Below are 20,381 nucleotides of genomic sequence, written 5' to 3' on the forward strand. Positions count from 1 at the left end.
AAGAACTCTAACAGGTTTGTCAGGCACGACCTCCCCTTACTAAATCCATGCTGACTTGTCCTAATCCGACCCTGCACTTCCAAGAATTTAGAAATCTCATCCTTAACAATGGATTCTAGAATCTTGCCAACAACCGAGGTTAGGCTAATTGGCCTATAATTTTCCATCTTTTTCCTTGTTCCCTTCTTGAACAGGGGGGTTACAACAGCGATTTTCCAATCCTCTGGGACTTTCCCTGACTCCAGTGACTTTTGAAAGATCATAACTAACGCCTCCACTATTTCTTCAGCTATCTCCTTTAGAACTCTACGATGTAGCCCACCTGGGCCTGGATATTTATCAATTTTTAGACCTTTTAGTTTCTCTAGCACTTTCTCTTGTGTGATGGCTACCATATTCAACTCTGCCCCCTGACTCTCCGGAATTGTTGGGATATTACTCATGTCTTCTACTGTGAAGACTGACGCAAAGTACTTATTTAGTTCCTCAGCCCCGCATCCTACTCCGTTCTAATGACAAAAGGCCTAGAACCCTCAACCTTTCCTCGTATGACCTACTCTCCATTCCAGGCAACATCCTGGTAAATCTCCTTTGCACCTTTTCCAAAGCTTCCACATCCTTCCTAAAATGAGGCGACCAGAACTGTACACCGTACTTCAAATGTGGCCTTACCAAAGTTTTGTACAGCTGCATCACCACCTCACGGCTCTTAAATTCAATCCCTCTGTTAATGAAATACCAAGGGGCAAAAAACATTAGTGGGTGTCATATATGAACCCCCAAACTGTAGTGGTGAGATTGGCAATGGCACTAAACACAAAATTAGAGATGCATGTAATAAGGGAATATCGGTAATCATGGGTGGTTTTAATCTTCACATAGATTGGCAAATCAAATTAGCCACAATGCTGTAGAGGAGGAATTCCTGGAGTGTATACGGGATGGTTTTCTTGACCAATATGTGGAGGAACCAACAAGAGAGCAGGACATCTTCGAATGGGTACTGTGTAATGAGAAGGGGATCATTGCCAATCTGGCTGTACGCGACCCCTTGGGGATGAGCGATCATAACATGAACTAGAATTTTTTATCAAGATAGAGAGTGAAGTAGTTGATTCGGAGATTAGGGTGCTGTATCTTAATAAATGAAACTATGAAGATATGAGATATGAGGCGTGAGTTGGCCTTGATAGATTGTGGAGAGTTACATAAAGGGATGACAGTTGATAGACAATGGCAAACATTCAAGGAACGCATGGGGGAACCACAGCAACTATTCATTCCTGTCTGGCAAAAAAGCAAAGGGAGTAAGAGGGCCAATCCATGGCTTACAAAGGATATTAGAAATAGTATCCAATCAAAGGAAGAAGCATACAGATTGGCCAAGAAAAATAATAGGTCTGAGGATTGGGAGCAGTTTAGAATTCAGCAAAGAAGGACGAAGGGATTGATTAAGAAAGGGAAAGTACAGTACAAAAGGAAACTTGCAGGGAACATAAAGACTGACACGAAGAGTTTCTACAGATATGTGAAGAGAAAGAGATTGGTAAAGAGAAATGTAGGCCCCCTTCAAACAGAAACAGGGGAATATATAATAAGGGACAAAGAAATGGCTGAGTAATTGAATACATACTTTGGTCCTGTCTTCACAAAAGAGGACACAAATCAGATACCAGAAATGCTGGAGAATAAAGGTTTAGTGAGAGAGAACAACTGAAGGAGATCAACATGAGTAGAGAAATGGTGCTGGGAAAATTGATGGGATTGAAGGTGGATAAATCCCCAGGGCCTGAGAATCTGCATCCCAGAGTGCTTAAGGAGGTGGCTCTGGAAATAGAGGATGCATTGGTGGTCATCTTCCGGGATTCTATAGACTCGAACTGTCCCTGCAGATTGGGTAGCTCACGTCACTCCGATATTCAAAAAGGGAGGTACAGAGAAAGCAGGGAATTATAGACCAGTAAGTCTAACACCGGTAGGTGGGAAAAATGCTTGAATGCATTATGAAGGACTTTATAGCGGAACATTTAGAAAGCAGTGGCAGGATCAGTCAGAGTCAGCATGGATTTATGAAGGGAAAAGCATGCTCGACAAATCTGTTGGAATTCTTTGAAGAGGTAACCAGTACAGTTGACAAGGGGGAGCCAGTCGATGTGATATACTTGGACTTTCAGAAGGCGTTTGACAAAGTCCCACAAAATAGATTATTGTACAAAAGTGTATGGGATTGGGGGAAATGTATTAAGATGGATAGAAAACTGGTTGGCAGAGAGGAAACAAAGAGTAAGGTTTAATGAGTCCTTTTCAAATTGGCAGGCAGTAACTCGTGGGGTACCACAGGGATCGGTGCTGGAACCCCAGCTATTCACAATATATATGAATGATTTGGATGAGGGAACAAAATGTAACATCTCAAAGTTTGCAGATGATACCAAGTTAGGTGGGAGGGTGAATTGCGACCAGGTTGCAGGGATCCTACAGCATGATCTCGACAGGTTGGTCGAATGGGCAAATCAATGGCAGGTGCAATATAATTTGGATAAGTATGAGGTTATTCACTTTGAAAGCAAAAACAGGAAGGCAGATTACTACTTGAATGGTTGTAAATTGGGAGAGGGGTGTGTGCAATGGGACCTGGGTGTCCTTGTGCACCAGTCGCTGAAGGTAAGCATGCAGGTGCAGCAGGCGGTAAAGAAGGCTAATGGTATGTTGACCTTCATTGCGAGAGGTTTCGAGTATAGAAGCAGGAATGTGTTGCTGCAATTGTACAGGGCCTTGGTGAGGCCACACTTGGAGTATTTTGTGCAATTTTGGCCTCCTACTCTGAGGAAGCATGTTCTTGCTCTTGATGGAGTGCAGTGAAGGTTTACCAGACTGATTCCAGGGATGGCGGGTCTGTCATATGAGGAGAGATTGACTAGCTTGGGATTGTTCTCGCTGGAGTTCAGAAGAATGAGGGGGGATCTCAGAGAGATTTATAAAATTTTAACGGGACTGGACAGGGTAGATGCAGGGAAGATGTTACCAATGATGGGTGTGTCCAGAACCAGGGGTCACAGTCTGAGGATTCAGGGTAAACCATTTCAGACAGAGATGAGACATTTCTTCACCCAAAGAGTGGTGAGCCTGTGGAATTCATTACCACAGGGAGTAGTTGATGCTAAAACTTTGACTATATTCAAGAGGCGGCTTGATATAGCACTTGGGAAGAATGGGATCTAAGGCTATGGGGAGAAAGCAGGATTAGGATATTGAGTTGGATGATCAGCCATGGTCGTGATAAATGGCGGAGCAGGCTCAAAGGGCCAAAAGTCTCCTCCTGCTCCTATCTTCTATGTATCTATGTATCATATTTTATTTCTCTTATTTCCTCATTTGCTCTGCTTAACTTGTTTTTTCTTTGGGCTATGAAAAGAATATAACATAAGAACTAGGAGCAGGAATAGACATTTCAGGCCCTCAAGCTTGAATGGATTCAAAAAGAAGATCGATATATTTCTGATTTTAAAAATGGAGCAAAGGGATATGGTGAACAGGTGGGGTGGTGGAAATAAGAGAAATAAGAAGAGTCAGAAAGACAGCCCTGCAATTCTCTGAGGGAGCCCTGACCACGATGCAGGATGGGGATTGGAGCAGAGACGGGACATCCTCTATCCTCGCAAAGGGCAGACAGCCAGGCAGCCAGGTCACCAATCCCTAACAAGAGGCAGTGGCAGCAATACTGAGCACCAGCTCTCTGCATAAGAGGATAGGGGTCGAGTGTAGGAAGAAGATGAATGACCTTCTTCAGTCAGGGTAAGTCACCCTTCTCTTGTCTCCACACACACCCATTAGTACATTAGCGCTTCGCTGCACACTTCCACAATGATCACACTCCCAGCCATATCATGGGGTTCCAACACTCTTCCTGCCGCCCCTCTCCCTCGCCATTTACCCTCCAGTGAATCCTTTCCACCTCACATCCCCACTTCCATTCATCTGCGAAGCATGCAAGACACTATTTACCATCTGACCTCGCACGAGTCCTACCTACATTCTCCCCATCAGTCTCATTGCAGGACAATCCTGAACACAATAGGTATGAGCGGGCAATGCCAGCCAGTGTGCTGCCTGCACTGAAGACTCCATAGGGGCGTGGAAAATCAGGAAACAAAATTGAGTCGGCAAGAATCTTATTTCCCGACTGTCACCGTTTACGCTGATGGCTAACATTGGATCAAAATTCTGTCCAACATGTGAGACAGAGCCACTGCTGCCCTGTCCTCTCAATAAATAACCACTTTTCCCCGTCTGAATCTTGAAGTGCCACTGGAGCCCAGAAAAAAATTCCTATCTGACCATTTTCATTACTGCAAAGAGAATGGTTGATGTATTCAGAGATAACCCTTTCAGTGGCAAGAACAAAACTTAGACAGCAATAAAATAAATGAAATGACAAAAATATGAAAAAAAAAGCAATATGGTTGGTGAAAAAAGCAGTACAATGTAAAATATTACAGTCACCTCTCAGAAGTCCTCTCCTACATGTCAGGGCACCCAAACATTACCTTGTCCATTCATGAGATCAGTGTGTGACCAATTTTAACCAAATAATGAAGTTTGCAAAACCTCCAGTCGGTCAAATTTCTTCGACACAGATTGAAGCTGCCAATGAATCGGATGCACCAATCTGTGTGGTTGATGTTACAAACCATGCTGGTGGTTCTGAATGTTCTCCAATGCCGGTGAAGACGTGGCATTTTGCCCCCACTGTATATTACTAGAATAGTCTGGCTGGCTCCTTAGAAACATCACAGGTGTTGCATCATTCAAAATACTTGTAAAAGCAAACAATCCTTAAAATCCAAAATCATAAAATAACACACCTACCAGAAGCACCTTTGACGATTGTTCCATGGAATCCTGTTGGTGCAAGTCACTGACCTCAGTGCTGAAATAAAAATTGTTTGCTTTTATTGTACACAGATTATTTTGAGTACTGAAGAGCAATTTAATGCCTGAATAAAAATTAGGTTGTTTGTTTTCAAAGGACCTTCATGGCCAAGATGTGGAAACAGCAAAAAGAAATACCCAGCAAACCGCTTTACTTTCTCCAGTCGTTAGTGATTTGCGAAGTCATCAGGTTTATTTAGCAAAACAAAATCACGAGTCAATAAAAGTGATGTCTTGATGAGAAAATGGAGACCTTTATATATGCAGGCAGATGAAAAGTGGGCAGAAGTTCATTAAGTAGTATTGCCGGTAGGGTATAGAAAGGAGGTGTTGCGAGTTGCACGAGGTACCAGTGGGAGGTCATTTGGGAATAAGGAAAACTCAAGCTAAAATCCAGAAACATTTTTATTGGCCTGGACTACATAAAGATGTAGTTACATTTTGTCAATCATGTCACACATGTCAAGTGATAGGGAAACCTCAAGCAGTGATAAAACCAGTGCCCTTAATACCCATTCCAGCATTTGGGGACCATTCTACAAGGGTCCTAATTGATTGCGTAGGACCGCTTCCTAAAACAAAAAGTGGGAAACAATATCTTTTGACTATAATGGATGTGTCTACTAGGTTGCCAGAGGCCATTCCAGTCCGTAATATTACAGCTAAAAAGATTGTGGAGGAGCTACTTGAATTCATTACTCGATATGGACACACATAGAAATACAATCGGATCAAGGATCAAATTTTACCTCAAGGTTATTCAAAGAAGTTATGGATAGCTTAGGAAATTATACAATTTAAATCAATTGCGTATCATCTATAATCGCAGCTAGCGTTAGAAAGGTGGCATCAGATATTAAAGTCAATGTTGAGGGCTTATTCTCACGATTATCCAGAGGATTGGGATAAAGGAATTCCATTTGTACTGTTTGCAATTAGGGATGCACCTAATGAATCAACCAAATTTAGTCCTTTTGAACTAATATTTGGTCATGAGGTAAGAGGACCACTTAAATTGATTAAGGAAAAATCTTTGGGTGAGAAATCAGAAATTACATTATTGGATTACGTGTCAAATTTTAGGGAACGATTAAATAGAGCAGGTGAATTGGCTAGACAACATTTGAAAGTTGCACAAAATGTGATGAAACGGGTAGCGGACAAGAAATCCAAAGTTCGTAGTTTTGCCAATGGAGATAAAGTTTTAGTGTTGTTACCAGTGGTAGGTGAACCTGTAAAAGCAATGTTTTGTGGACCTTATCAGATTGAAAGGAAGTTAAATGAGGTGAATCATGTGGTAAAAATACCGGATAGAAGGAAATATCACCGAGTGGGTCATGTGAATATGCTTAAAAGGTACTTTGAAAGGGAAGGAGAGAAAAAGGAGGAGGTTTTAATGATTCTAACTCAAAGTGACAAACCAAATCCAGATGACTGTGAATTTGACATACCTCAAATTAAATTGGAAAATGAGGATGTTCTTAAAAATTGGGATAAATTGTTGAGTTACCTTCCAGAGGAAAAACAAACTGACCTGAAAGAGTTAGTGATATCATATGGGCAAGTTCGTAGAGATAAATTGGGAAGTACTAAAATGGCTACACATGATGTAGATGTGGGAAATGCTGTTCCAATCAAACAACATCCATACAGACTTAACCCTTTAAAATTGGCACAGGTTAACAAAGAGATTGACAGTATGCTTACAAAATGGCATAATTGAAGTGGGTTGCAGCCAATGGAGCTCACCCATAGTGATGGTACCTAAACCAGACGGTACCAACGGTTGTGTGTGGACTATAGAAAGGTTAATGCAGTTATGAGAACGGACTCTTATCCTATCCCACGTTTGGAGGATTGCATTGAGAAAGTGGGACAATCAGTTTTTATTTCCAAACTGGATTTACTTAAAGGTTACTGGCAGGTTCCTTTATCCGAAAGGGCGAAGGAAGTCTCAGCTTTTGTGACTCCAGATGGTATATACCAATTCAAAGTTATGCCATTTGGCATGAAAAACACTCCAGCCACATTTCAACGGTTAACTAACAAAGTTGTTTCAGGATTACCCAATTGATCGGTATACATCGACGATCTGGTAATTTTCAGCCAGACATGGACAAAACATTTGAAACATCTGATGGAGTTATTCGATCGACTTCAGGAGGCGGGTTTGGTGATAAACCTAGCCAAAAGTGAATTTCGAAAAGCCCAAGTCACTTTCCTTGGGGAGATTCTGATACCCTCGACACGACGGGAAATAATGCGATTTCATGGCATGAGTGGATTTGATCGAACATTTGTGCAAACGTTTAAGAACACAGAACATAGAACATGGAAAATACAGCACAGAACAGGCCCTTCGGCCCACGATGTTGTGCCGAACCTTTGTCCTAGATTAATCATAGATTATCATTGAATTTACAGTGCAGAAGGAGGCCATTCGGCCCTTTGAGTCTGCACCAGCTCTTGGAAAGAGCACCCTACCCAAACTCAACACCTCCACCCAACACCAAGGGCAATTTTGGACACTAAGGGCAATTTATCATGGCCAATCCACCTAACCTGCACATCTATGGACTGTGGGAGGAAACCGGAGCACCCGGAGGAAACCCACGCAGACACGGGGTGGATGTGCAGACTCCGCACAGACAGTGATCCAAGCCGGAATCGAACCTGGGACCCTGGAGCTGTGAAGCAATTGTGCTATCCACAATGCTACCGTGCTGCCCTTAAGAACAAATAAATCTACACTATATAATTTTACCGTAATCCATGTACCTATCCAATAGCTGCTTGAAGGTCCCTAATGTTTCCGACTCAACTACTTCCACAGGCAGTACATTCCATGCCCCCACTACTCTCTGGGTAAAGAACCTACCTCTGATATCCCTCCTATATCTTCCACCTTTCACCTTAGATTTCTGTCCCCTTGTAATGGTTTGTTCCACCCGGGGAAAAGGTCTCTGACTGTCTACTCTATCTATTCCCCTGATCATCTTAGAAAACCTCTATCAAGTCGCCCCTCATCCTTCTCCGTTCTAATGAGAAAAGGCCTAGCACTCTCAACCTTTCCTCTTAAGACCTACTCTCCATTCCAGGCAACATCCTGGTAAAAATCCTTTGCACCTTTTCCAAAGCTTCCACATTCTTCCTAAAAATGAGGCGACCAGAACTGTACACAGTACTCCAAATGTGGCCTTACCAAAGTTTTGTACAGCTGCACCATCACCTCACGGCTCTTAAATTCAATCCCTCTGTTAATGAACGCGAGCACACCATAGGCCTTCTTCACAGCTCTATCCAATTGAGAGGCAACTTTCAAAGATGTATGAACATAGACCCCAAGATCTCTCTGCTCCTCCACATTGCCAAGAACTCTACCGTTAACCCTGTATTCCGCATTCATATTTGTCCTTCCAAAATGGACAACCTCACACTTTTCAGGGTTAAACTCCATCTGCCACTTCTCAGCCCAGCTCTGCATCCTGTCCATCTCTCTTTGCAGCCGACAACAGCCCTCCTTACTATCCACAACTCCACCAATCTTCGTATCATCTGCAAATGTACTGACCCACCCTTCAACTCCCTCATCCAAGTCATTAATGAAAATCACAAACAGCAGAGGACCCAGAACTGATCCCTGCGGTACGCCACTGGTAACTGGGATCCAGGCTGAATATTTGCCATCTACCACCACTCTCTGACTTCTATCGGTTAGCCAGTTTGTGATCCAACTGGCCAAATTTCCCACTGTCCCATGCCTCCTTACTTTCTGCAGAAGCCTACCATGGGGAACCTTATCAAATGCCTTACTAAAATCCATGTACACTACATCCACTGCTTTACCTTCATCCACATGCTTGGTCACCTCCTCAAAGAATTCAATAAGACTTGTAAGGCAAGACCTACCCCTCACAAATCCGTGCTGACTATCCCTAATCAAGCAGTGTCTTTCCAGATGCTCAGAAATCCTATCCTTCAGTACCCTTTCCATTACTTTGCCAACCACCGAAGTAAGACTAACTGGCCTGTAATTCCCAGGGTTATCCCTAGTTCCTTTTTTGAACAGGGGCACGACATTCGCCACTCTCCAATCCCCTGGTACCACCCCTGTTGACAGTGAGGACGAAAAGATCATTGCCAACGGCTCTGCAATTTCATCTCTTGCTTCCCATAGAATCCTTGGATATATCCCGTCAGGCCCGGGGGACTTGTCTATCCTCAAGTTTTTCAAAATGCCTAACACATCTTCCTTCCTAACAAGTATTTCCTTGAGCTTACCAATCTGTTTCACACTGTCCTCTCCAACAATATGGCCCCTCTCATTTGTAAATACAGAAGAAAAGTACTCGTTCAAGACCTCTCCTATCTCTTCAGACTCAATACACAATCTCCCGCTACTGTCCTTGATCGGACCTACCCTCGCTCTAGTCATTCTCATATTTCTCACATATGTGTAAAAGGCCTTGGGGTTTTCCTTGATCCTACCCGCCAAAGATTGTTCATGCCCTCTCTTAGCTCTCCTAATCCCTTTCTTCAGTTCCCTCCTGGCTATCTTGTATCCCTCCAATGCCCTGTCTGAACCTTGTTTCCTCAGCCTTACATAAGTCTCCTTTTTCCTCTTAACAAGACATTCAACCTCTCTTGTCAACCATGGTTCCCTCACTCGACCATCTCTTCCCTGCCTGACAGGGACATACATATCAAGGACAGGTAGTACCTGTTCCTTGAACACGTTCCACATTTCACTTGTGTCCTTCCCTGACAGCCTATGTTCCCAACTTATGCACTTCAATTCTTGTCTGACAACATCGTATTTACCCTTCCCCCAATTGTAAACCTTGCCCTGTTGCACGCACCTATCCCTCTCCATTACTAAAGTGAAAGTCACAGAATTGTGGTCACTATCTCCAAAATGCTCCCCCACTAACAAATCTATCACTTGCCCTGGTTCATTACCAAGTATTAAATCCAATATTGCCCCTCCTCTGGTCGGACAATCTACATACTGTGTTAGAAAAGCTTCCTGGACACACTGCACAAACACCACCCCATCCAAGCTATTTGATCTAAAGAGTTTCCACTGAATATTTGGGAAGTTGAAGTCACCCATGACTACTACCCTGTGACTTCTGCACCTTTCCAAAATCTGTTTCCCAATCTGTTCCTCTACATCTCTGCTACTATTGGGGGGCCTATAGAAAACTCCTAACAAGGTGACTGCTCCTTTCCTACTTTTGACTTCAACCCATACTACCTCAGTAGGGTGATATTCCTCGAACTGCCTTTCTGCAGCTGTTATACTATCTCTAATTAACAATGCCACCCCCCCACCTCTTTTACCACCCTCCCTAATCTTATTGAAACATCTATAACCAGGGACCTCCAACAACCATTTCTGCCCCTCTTCTATCCAAGTTTCCGTGATGGCCACCACATCCTAGTCCCAATTTCTGAAGCGTGGTTGCTCCACTGATGGACTTGCTGAAGAAACGTCAAAAATTTCAGTGGACAGCAGACTTTCAACATGCATTTGATTGCCTGAAAGCTGTGATAACCAATGCTCCTGTGTTGGAGAATTACAAGGGGCTCTGTGATCAGATTGAACTAAAGCATCTGACTTTAAAGAGAAATGCCGAGGCGTAGAGAAATGGACGGATCGAGCAGAGACCTTCTTGTTCAAAGAGTCTGTCAATCGAGAAGGATTTTAGTTAGAGGAAGAAGAACAAAAATGGACTATATTATTATATCTGTTTTCGTGTGTTGTTTTTTTTTAAACGAAAAAGTATATTTACTGTGTCCATTTCTTGAAGGATCGTGAAAAGGTCAAAAATGAAACCATCTTGAAGTTGATGGTTTTTATTTTCTTGGGGGGAGGTGTCACGTGAGAGTACCTTTAAGAAATGGGTGTTTATAAATGGGTGTGTATATAAATATCTGATGTGAGAGTACCTTTAAGAAATGGATGTGGATACTGCAGTGATGTCAGAGAGTGGGTGGAGCTGGGCTGTCTGTCAGCTTTTTACTTTTGTTTTAGGCTGTTTGCTGTTTTGTTTTCAGTGTTGTAGCTGAAGCCAGACCAAGCAGGTGTACTGCTTTTCTCTCTGCCGTCAAAAGACTATCTCTTGATCATTTGGTGAATTCAGAATTAAAAATGTAGTGAATGTAAACCTAATGTGCTTCTGTTGAAAGGTGTTTTAAGTCTTATGGATGTTAAAAGGAAAGCCTTAAGAATTACTTAGTGTTGTAGGCTTCGGGGATTGCATTTGAATTGATGGTTGCTAAGGTGTTCACTGTATGTTTTAAAAAGGTTAACTTGAGTTCATAGAATAAACATTGTTTTGCTTTTAAAAAAATACTTTTCCATTTCTGCTGTACCACACCTGCAGAGTGGGCCGTGTGCTCCCCATACCACAATCTATTAAAAGTTGTGGGTCAGTGAACTCCATGATACACTTTGGGGTTCTCTGAACCCTGACCCATAACACCGCCAACAAGCCCTTGGGGGAATTCCATCCTAGATGTTCAACTTAGGTGCACAAGCGAAATTATATTACTCGCACCACAAACTTTATTGAAATTCTAGTTGCCACTGTCCTGACATCAAGAATATGCACTTACGTAATTCTGATATATTTGACAAATTCCATTCTGCTACTTACGTAACATATTTTAAGATGGATTTGCAGGAAGCATTCTCCTGTAGTTCTGAAGGTTTTGTGCTGACATGGGTTTTCGGCCACATGTAGAATGAACCATTGGTACCGGTTAGGGTGAAAGCATTTGAATTTATCTTAGACATCAACTCATTGAAGGCTTCCTGAAAGACTGTTTTAATTGATGCTTCTGAATTTAATGAAGGAGAGTAAAAATATATTATAAATGCTGTTGGCATCACAATTAATGCTTCCATTATGCATCTATGACCAAACGAGCAAAGAGCAGGCTATTTATCCCCTCAAGCATGCTCCACCATAGCTGATCTGATAGCAACATTAAATCTTCATCCTGCCAACTCCCGACAATCTATCACCCCCTTGCTTACCAAGAATCTGTCCATCTCTGCCTTAAAAGTATTATAAGACTCTGATTCCACAGGGGTGCCCGCTGTCGCCGTCGCTGTTTGCCCATTGGCAATGGCTCTTAGGGGGTTGGTGGAGTGGCGGGGATTATGAGGGGACAGAGGGAGCTTCGCATGTCGTTCTATGCCGATGACCTCTTGCTGTATGTTTCGGATCCGCTGGAGAGTATGGGAAGGATTATGGGCCTGCTGGGGAGGTTTGGAGAATTTGCGGGTACAAACTGAATGTAGGGAAAAGCGAGGTATTCCCGGTGAATGAGCTGGAACAGCAGGCTAATTTAGGGGGGATGCCATTTACGGTAGCAAGGGGTAGGTTTAGGTATTTGGGGATTCAGCAAAAGAATGGGTGGGGCTCAATAAGTGGAACTTAACAAAACTGGAGGAGGTCAGGGAGGATCTTAAGATACACTGCACTTGACGTTGGCAGGGAGGGTCCAAATGGTGAAAATGAATATTATGCCGAGGTTCTTGTTTATTTTTCAGGCTCTCCCGATCTTCATATCAAAGGCTTTTTTTCGGAAAGTGGACACAATCATTTCGGACTTTGTATGGGCGGGTAAGGTGCCGAGGGTGGGGAGGACCCTTCTACAGAGGCAGAGGCAGCAGGGGGGGTTGGCGTTGCCAAAATTGCTTCATTATTATTGGGCGGCGAATGTGGACAAGGTGCGGCGGTGGTGGGAAAGAGAAGGGAAAGAGTGGGTTAGGATGGAGGAGGAATCTTGTAAGAGGTCTAGTTTGGGGATTGGCAATGGCTCTGAGTAGGTAGTCAGAGAGCCCTGCAGTGCAGTCCATGGTGAAGATATGGAATCAGTTGAGGAGGCATTTCAGAGTAGAAGGGATGTCGGTGTTAATGCCGCTGTGCGAGAATTATGGCTTTGAGTCAGGGGGGATGGATAGTGTATAGAGGAGGTGGAGGGAGGTGGGGCTGGCCAAGGTGAGGGATCTGTGTTTGGAGGAAGGGTTCGCCAGTCTGGAGGAGCAAAGGAGGAGGGTAGAGCTGCCGAGGGGTAGTGAGTTCAGGTATCTACAGGTTAGGGACTTTGCACGAAAGGTCTGGAGGGGGTTCCCTAGGTTGCCGGGATACACCCTGCTGCTTCAGGATGTGGAAGGGGAGGGAATAATTGGGGATATATACAAGTGGTTGGGGGAGCAGGGAGGCGAGCGGGTAGTGAAGATCAAGGAGAAATGGGAAGCGGAGTTGGAAAGGGAGATCAATTGGAGAGTATGGAGTGAGACACTGTGAAGGGTAAATGGGACCTCCTCTTGTGCAAGAGTGAGCTGATACAGTTTAAGGCAGTGCACAGGGTGCATCTGACTCGGTCGAGAATGAGTGGGTTCTTTCATGTGGCAGCAGATGAGTGTGAGAGGTGTGGGTGGGGGCCAGCGAATCACATGCACACATTTTTGGAGTTGCGAAAAATTGGCAAGGTTCTGGCTGGGAGTGTTTGCGGTCTTAGCCAGAATAGTGAAGGAGGAGGTGGACCCGGACCCTTTTGGTGGCGATATTTGGGGCTCAGAGAAGTTGGAGCTGTAGCCAGGTAAAATGGCTAACTCCCGATTTAAAATGGCTAACTCCTGATTTAAAATGGCGAACGGCAAAGGCTGATGGGAAAGTAAGCCAACAGGACACAAACGAGCAGCTGCAGGTTGAGTGTGTATTTACCTCTGGAAAGGCCAGACAAGATCGATACCGGCAACCATCAGCATAACAAAACACCAGCCATATTAATGAGCAATCCCCGGGAACAATGAGCAACATTTAGACACATAAAGCCGAACCAGACTCTTTGGCGCCAGCAGAAGCCGACACAATGGGAGGTGAACGACCACTTCAAGACCGCCCATCGATCAGGGAACCGCTCCAGCATTGGAGAAAATCGAACCAAGTGATTGGGACAAAGTCCAATCACTTGGAACCAGGTACAGGGTCCGCCCCAAAAGGCAGGAAGCCCCTGGGGACTATAAGAATCAAGCCCAAGTTCAAATTGGCCCTCTGCTTCTCTGCTTGACCGGGTCACTCAGCAACACGAACCAACCCTTGACAGTGACCGGTCCAGCCATCGCTGATATCTAGTAAGTCTTACTTCAATGCTCGCTACGAGATAGGCGCTCCTAGCTACCAATCTGTACCAACTTCGAATCCCGCAGGCTCAGAACCCGAACGAAAGGCCATCCGTTTCCCTGACCTGGTGGGCCAGTTCCAAGTTAAGTATTGACCTGTTAGTCGTAGAAGTAGCTTAGACGTAGAATTTATACATGAGTAGTGATTACTGTGTATAATAAATGTGCTTTGATTTGAATATTACTAAGCGGTGTATTGGATTATTGATCATTACTCGGACTTGAACCACGTGGTGGTATCAGAAAGATACCTGGCGACTCAAGAGCAAAGGTGATAAAACAGAGCAATTAAACTAAGGCAAAAGTTAGCAACAGAGCTCATGGAGAGGAGGAAGGCTGATGACATGGCCTTCGCCTCTCTGATTGCAAAACGGCGGATTTTACTGGAGTGGCGGTTGGCATCGCCACTGGGGGTAGCGGTTTAGTTGGGTGACCTGTATGACATCCTGCGGTTGGAGAAGATAAAGTATGAGTTAAGGGGCTCTGAGGGGGTTTGGAGAAAAGGTGCGGGATGTTTGTGACTGTGTTTGAGGAGCTGATCGTCACAGGAGGGTGCAGGGAGGGAGATGAGGGGGGAGCGTGAACAAGGGGAAAAATCTGTACAGACTGAACAGTTAATTGCTGGGAAGTATGTTTGCCGGGGTGTTTATTTGCTGTAACCTGTTTTGATACATGTTTGTAATAAAATTCATTTAAAAGAAAGACCCTGCTTCCACCACCTTTTCAGGAAGAGAGTTCTAAAGATTCACAACCATCTGAGAGAAAGAGATTCTCCTCATCTCTGTTGTAAAAGGGCTATCTATTACCTCAAATAATATTAAACCATCATTGAATACATTTAAGACTTGACTATATAGATTTTGGGTTCTTGGGGGAATTAAGGGATCTGGGGAGTGGGTGGGAAAATGGAGTTGAAATCCAAGATCAGCCCTGATCATATTGAATTGCAGAGCAGGCTTGATGGGCCATGCAATCACTCCTAAACACTCATTCTTGTTCATGTTAATATCATCCTTTTATAGCAATGTAAATGGCATTTCTGATTTTTCGAAAATGACGGTACGATTCTCCATTCCTGAGACGAAGGGTTGGATTCTTTGATTGCCGACCCCGAAATTGCATTCGGCGATTGCCCGGAGAATCCGTTTTGACGGCGAAATCGGGGGCGGCGCCGTTTTTCGCCCCTCCAAAACGGTTTCATTGCTGAGTACGCCGCACGCCATTGGAATGGTCTCAGCGCGTCACCCGAAGCCCTCCCCCGATGCTCCGCCCCCGATGGGCTGACTTCCCGTCGGCGTGGATCCCTTGGCTCTGAGTTTTCGTCAACCTTGCGTGCCGGCTGCAGACTGTGTCCAGTGCCTCCACAGTCGGGGGAGATGGGGGGGGGGGGGGGGGGGGGGTGGATGGGAGGGTGGGGGGGTGCCGTTCCGCTGGGTGTGGGGGGGTTCGGCGGGGGCTGGGGGGACTGGTGTGGGGTGGTCCTGGGGTGATGAGGGGGGTTGCAAGGGGCACTTTCTGGCAGGCCGTGTCCACGCGCAGACGGCGCCGCATTGATGCAACAGTCGAGAAAGACCAACAACGTTTCTACTTCCTACGGAAGCTAAAGAAATTCAGCATGTCTGCATCGACTCTCATAAACTTCTGCAGATGTGCCACAGAGAGCATCCTATCCGGCTGCATCACAGCTTGGTCTGGCAACTGCTCGGCCCAAGATCACAAGAGACTGCAGAACGTGGTGAACTCAGCCCGATGCATCACACAAGCTTGCCACCCCCACATTGATTCTGTATACGCGACCCGTTGCCTCAGGAAGGCAGACAGAATTATCAGAGACCCCTACCACCCAGGCTTTGCCCTCTTCCAGACCCTTCCATCAGGCAAAAGATACAGAAGTCTGAAGACCCGCACATCCAGACATAGGAACAGTTTCTTTCCTACAGCTACTAGAATTCTCAGCGACTCTCCCTTGGACTGATCTGTTCCCTGTAACTATTCACGACGGCCTATGCTCCTTTTGTTTGGCCCTTGTTCCGCACTGTAACTAATCACTATTTGTTGATGTACCATTGTCTAGAACCAGAGGACACAATCTCAGACTAAAGGGACGATCCTTTAAAACAGAGATGAGGAGGATCTTCTTCAGCCGGAGGGTGGTGAATCTGTGGAACTCTTTGCCGCAGAAGGCTGTGGGGGCCAAATCACTGAGTGTCTTTAAAACAGAGATAGATAGGTTTTTGATCAATAAGGGGATCAGGGGTTATGGGAAGAAGGCAGGAGAATGGGGATGAGAAAAATATCAGCCATGATTGAATGGCGGAGCAGACTCGATGGGCCGAGTGGCCTAATTCTGCTCCTATGGACTTATGGTCTTATTGTCAATGTAATTTGTCGATTATTCCTTTGTCTACTATGTACGTACTGTGTACGTTCCCTTGGCCGCAGAAAAATACTTCTCACTGTACTTTGGTACATGTGACAATAAATATCAGTCAAATCAAATCAAATGTTGTACGGAGCGACCGCGCAGGTCACCACACTTCTCTGTCCGTATCTGCAGGTAAAGCCGCTTTACATGGTGCGGCTGCTAGTCCCCCACCGGGCGGAGCATCGGTATGGGGGCGGTGCCGACTTATTGGTCGTAAGACTGGACTCCTGCTCCAGACAAAACCTCAATAATGGAGAATCCAGCCGTAAGTGTTGATGCCGGCACGGGATTTGAGGACTTCCTCAATAGCAAAGCTGGCGCCGCACCTGGACCGATTCTGCTACGGTTAAGGGGCTAGCACCGGCACCACTTGGAACACAATTGTTTCCAATGAGAAATGTCGCGGGATTCACCGGTTTTGCGATTGATGCTTAGAAGGCTGACAAGCTGCAGTCACATATACACACTTCAACCCCCCCACACACACCATCCCAGCCAACAAGATGGCAGCAAGACGAGCGGCATTCGCTTCACCGACACTGAGCTGGAGACCCTCCTAGACATGGTGGAGGAGAGGTGGGCCACCCTCTACCCTGGCCTGGGAAGAAGGCTGCCAGCTGCCACCATTCATTGTGCCTGGGCGCTGATGGCAGAGGCAATCAGTGCCACCAGTAACACTGTCCAGACCGGCCAGCAGTGCCAAAGAAACTGCACATCCTCCTCAGGGCGGCCAGGGTGAGTAGGCAACACTGTGCTCCTGGCACTAACCCCCGTACCCACAAACCCGTGACACCAACCCCCCCCCCCCCCGCAATCACCCCCCACAACCCGGAGGGCGGGCGAACCCCAAACTGCACCACATGCCAGTACCCATACTGATCACCATGGCCGGGTGCCCTGGCCACTGAGGCCACCAGCTACCCATGCGTCAGACTGTCTAATGCATGGATTTCTCTTTGCCTCCCCCCCAGAGGAAAAGACAGCCCATAACCTCCGGAAACTGGAGGGTAACCGCCGGTCCTGCTGCCCCTGACCATGGCAGAGCAGTGGCCCCTGGACGTGGTCGGCGGCCTGGAGGAAAGGGAGGTCGCCGGGGTGGAGTTCGGCCGTGGGCGAGGAAGTGAGATCCTTCTGAGCTGCAGTTCCCCGTGACAAGTATGTTAAGCCCCCAACACCACCCTCACCACCACCCTCAAAACCACGCTTACCCCACCTATACCCTCACCCTCACAACCCCCACTGGCCCCAGGCCCGCGGTCTAATCATGCATCTCGTTTTGTGTATTGCATGTGATGAAGCAGGTCCATCTGGTGTCCCCCGCCCCTAGCCGGTGTCACAGCCAGAGCCCCCACCCCTGTGAGCCGAGCCCTGACGGAGAGAGCAGCTCGGACGGCAGCCTTGACCCGAGACGAAGGACACCCCGGAGCTCGAGTCTGAGGATGACACTGACTTCTGTAGCCACGTAAAATGGCTGCGTTCCGATTAATCTGGCCAAAACCCAGTTTAAAATGGCTAACCCGAAAGACTGCTGGGAAAAGCAGCTAATAAGACACAAGCAGGCAGCTGCAGACAGTATTGCATATTCGGCTCTGGGAAGTTAGCCCAGATCGATACTCAGGGCTATCAACAGCCCATCAACCCAGGTATTTGCAGTTGCATTCAGGACTGTTTGCAGCCCATCTATTCAGACATCCACAGTTAAATCGGCTATCCCTGGGAACAATTGCAACATATTAGCAATTGAATACCGGGCCAGACCTGTCGGCGCCTGCAGTGGCCGAAACAAAGACAGGTGAGTGACCACCCCCCGATCGAGGAATCACCTCACCATTGGACACATCGACCCCAGAGACTGGGGACAGAATCCAATCAGTTGGGACTCAGGGTCAAGGGCCGCCCCGGGAGGCGGGAAGCCCCTGGGCCCTATAAGAGTGAGGGTCCAAGTTCAGATCTCTCTCTCTCTCCTCTTCGCCTGCTCGAGACCTTCGCAAGACCAGTAACCGGCAACTGTAAGTTTGAATCCAGCGATCGCTATCCGGTAGAGACACCTAGCCACCGACCTGTAGCAGCCTTTTGAATCCCGCGGGCCAGATCTGATTGGACAAGCCATTCGTTTCCCTGACCTGGTGGGCTCTTCCTAAGTTACGTATTGGCTAGTAGTGATAGGTTTATTATATAGAAAGTAGTATTAGGGTATTAATATTGCTTGTTGTATATAATAAATGACCGTTGTTTTAATCCTTACTAAGCGGTGTGCTGTATTATTAATCATAACCTGAACTTGAACCACGTGGCGGTATCATAAAGATACCTGGCGACTCGTGAGCAAAGGTGACGTAATCAGAGCCAATAGACTAAGGTTAAAAAGAGCAACACTTCCCATCATAGCTGACTCCAACACCCTCCACCATCCCTGAGACACTTACCTCAGTTGGGCACTTTAGTGAAGAGGCTCCTGGACACTATCTGGTGTGCGCTACACAGCTGATCCGGTACAGCAGGTGGAGGTAAGAACACTCGAGGGGGTGGACGGTCGGAGGGCAGGCTGACCCAAGAAACTAGCTCCTGTCCAGACGGGTTTCGGGCTTCTGGAACGGACTGTCCCATCGATTGTGGAGATGCAGTCACTGAGCCAGAGACTACATGAGGGGTTGTCGGCGAGCATCCAGCACCTGCAGATGGAGGCGCCCAATTGCGTGCAGGAGCAGGAGGTGGTGCTGACCATGTGTGCTACCCAGGCCAACACTTCACAGGCGTCATCCGCGGTGGAGGCATTGGGGGCGGCGGTTTCAGCTGTGGATCAGCATGTCCAAGGCCTGGGGCATTCTGTGCAGGTACTGGCCGAGGCCCAGGGCAGGGTTGCCGTCACACAGGGAGACAGCTTTTTCAGGCCCGGTCCGCTGCGGCCGGCGGTATGTTGTACGGCGCAGCTGCCGCCTGCCGCCGGCGTATGCATGCGCGGCCATGGACCCGGGTCCATGGCCGCGCATGCATCCATATTGGCAGATAGGGGCTTTACCTGGCGCAGCTGCTAGCATCCAACCCGGTGGAGCATCGGTGTGGGGGTGGCGCCGACCTTTTGGTCACAAGACCAGACGCATCCTCCGGACATAGCCTCAAATCGGAGAATCCAACCCTTCGTCTCAGGAACGGAGAATCGGGTCCTAGTTTTCCCCAGAACATATAATAATAGTCTGAGTTAAAAATAACAAACTTCTATTGTAGAATTTTAGCACACAAGATGTTATTGATTAAGAGGCATCAACAATTCCAATTATTCAATGATGGGAAAATCCCTTTTGAAAATGTAAAACAGGTCAATTTAAATATTACGGATGTATATAATCAGTAATTTACTCACCGTCTATTTTGCTGAGGAACCCTTCCAACCCAATTCCTCCCTTTATTCGAAACAATAAATATTCTGTATCAGGTGGCAGCTGAAATAGATTGATCGAAATAAAATAATTATTTATCTGTCTACTGTATTAAATCTGCAGATTGGAGGAACACTGGGGAGTTTCAGCAGTGCATCTTGATTGTAGTACACACACTGCTGCAACTGGATGTTGGTGTTGGAGGGAGTGACTGTTTCAGTTGGTTGATGGGTGCCAAAGAAGTGGACTGCTTTGCCCCGGATGAAGTGGAGATTCTTGAGCGTTGTTGGAGCTGCACTCATCACATGAAAGTGGAGAGTATTCCATCACACTCCTGATTTAAGCCTTGCAGATGGTGGACAGGCCTTGGCGAGTCAGGAGGTGAGCTTGTGACCATAGCATGTGCGTGGTGATGGTAATGCTCTTGAGTGTCAGGACGTGATGG

At 46.3% G+C, this 20,381-nt stretch overlaps 1 protein-coding gene across 1 annotated transcript in view; it reads right to left on the reverse strand.

The window, feature by feature from the left end:
- Positions 1-20,381, reverse strand: part of LOC140429985 (ufm1-specific protease 2-like) — a 107,142-nt gene that overhangs the window by 65,531 nt on the left and 21,230 nt on the right. Inside the window, exons 2-4 of the mRNA XM_072517561.1 lie at positions 19,921-19,999; positions 11,595-11,778; positions 4,870-4,930 (exon numbers count right to left, since the gene is read on the reverse strand). Of these exons, the coding sequence (XP_072373662.1) occupies positions 4,870-4,930; positions 11,595-11,778; positions 19,921-19,999 (324 nt within the window). The remainder of the gene's footprint in view (positions 1-4,869; positions 4,931-11,594; positions 11,779-19,920; positions 20,000-20,381) is intronic.

The sequence above is a fragment of the Scyliorhinus torazame genome, chromosome 9 (assembly GCF_047496885.1).
Source record: "Scyliorhinus torazame isolate Kashiwa2021f chromosome 9, sScyTor2.1, whole genome shotgun sequence".
NCBI lineage: Eukaryota > Metazoa > Chordata > Chondrichthyes > Carcharhiniformes > Scyliorhinidae > Scyliorhinus > Scyliorhinus torazame.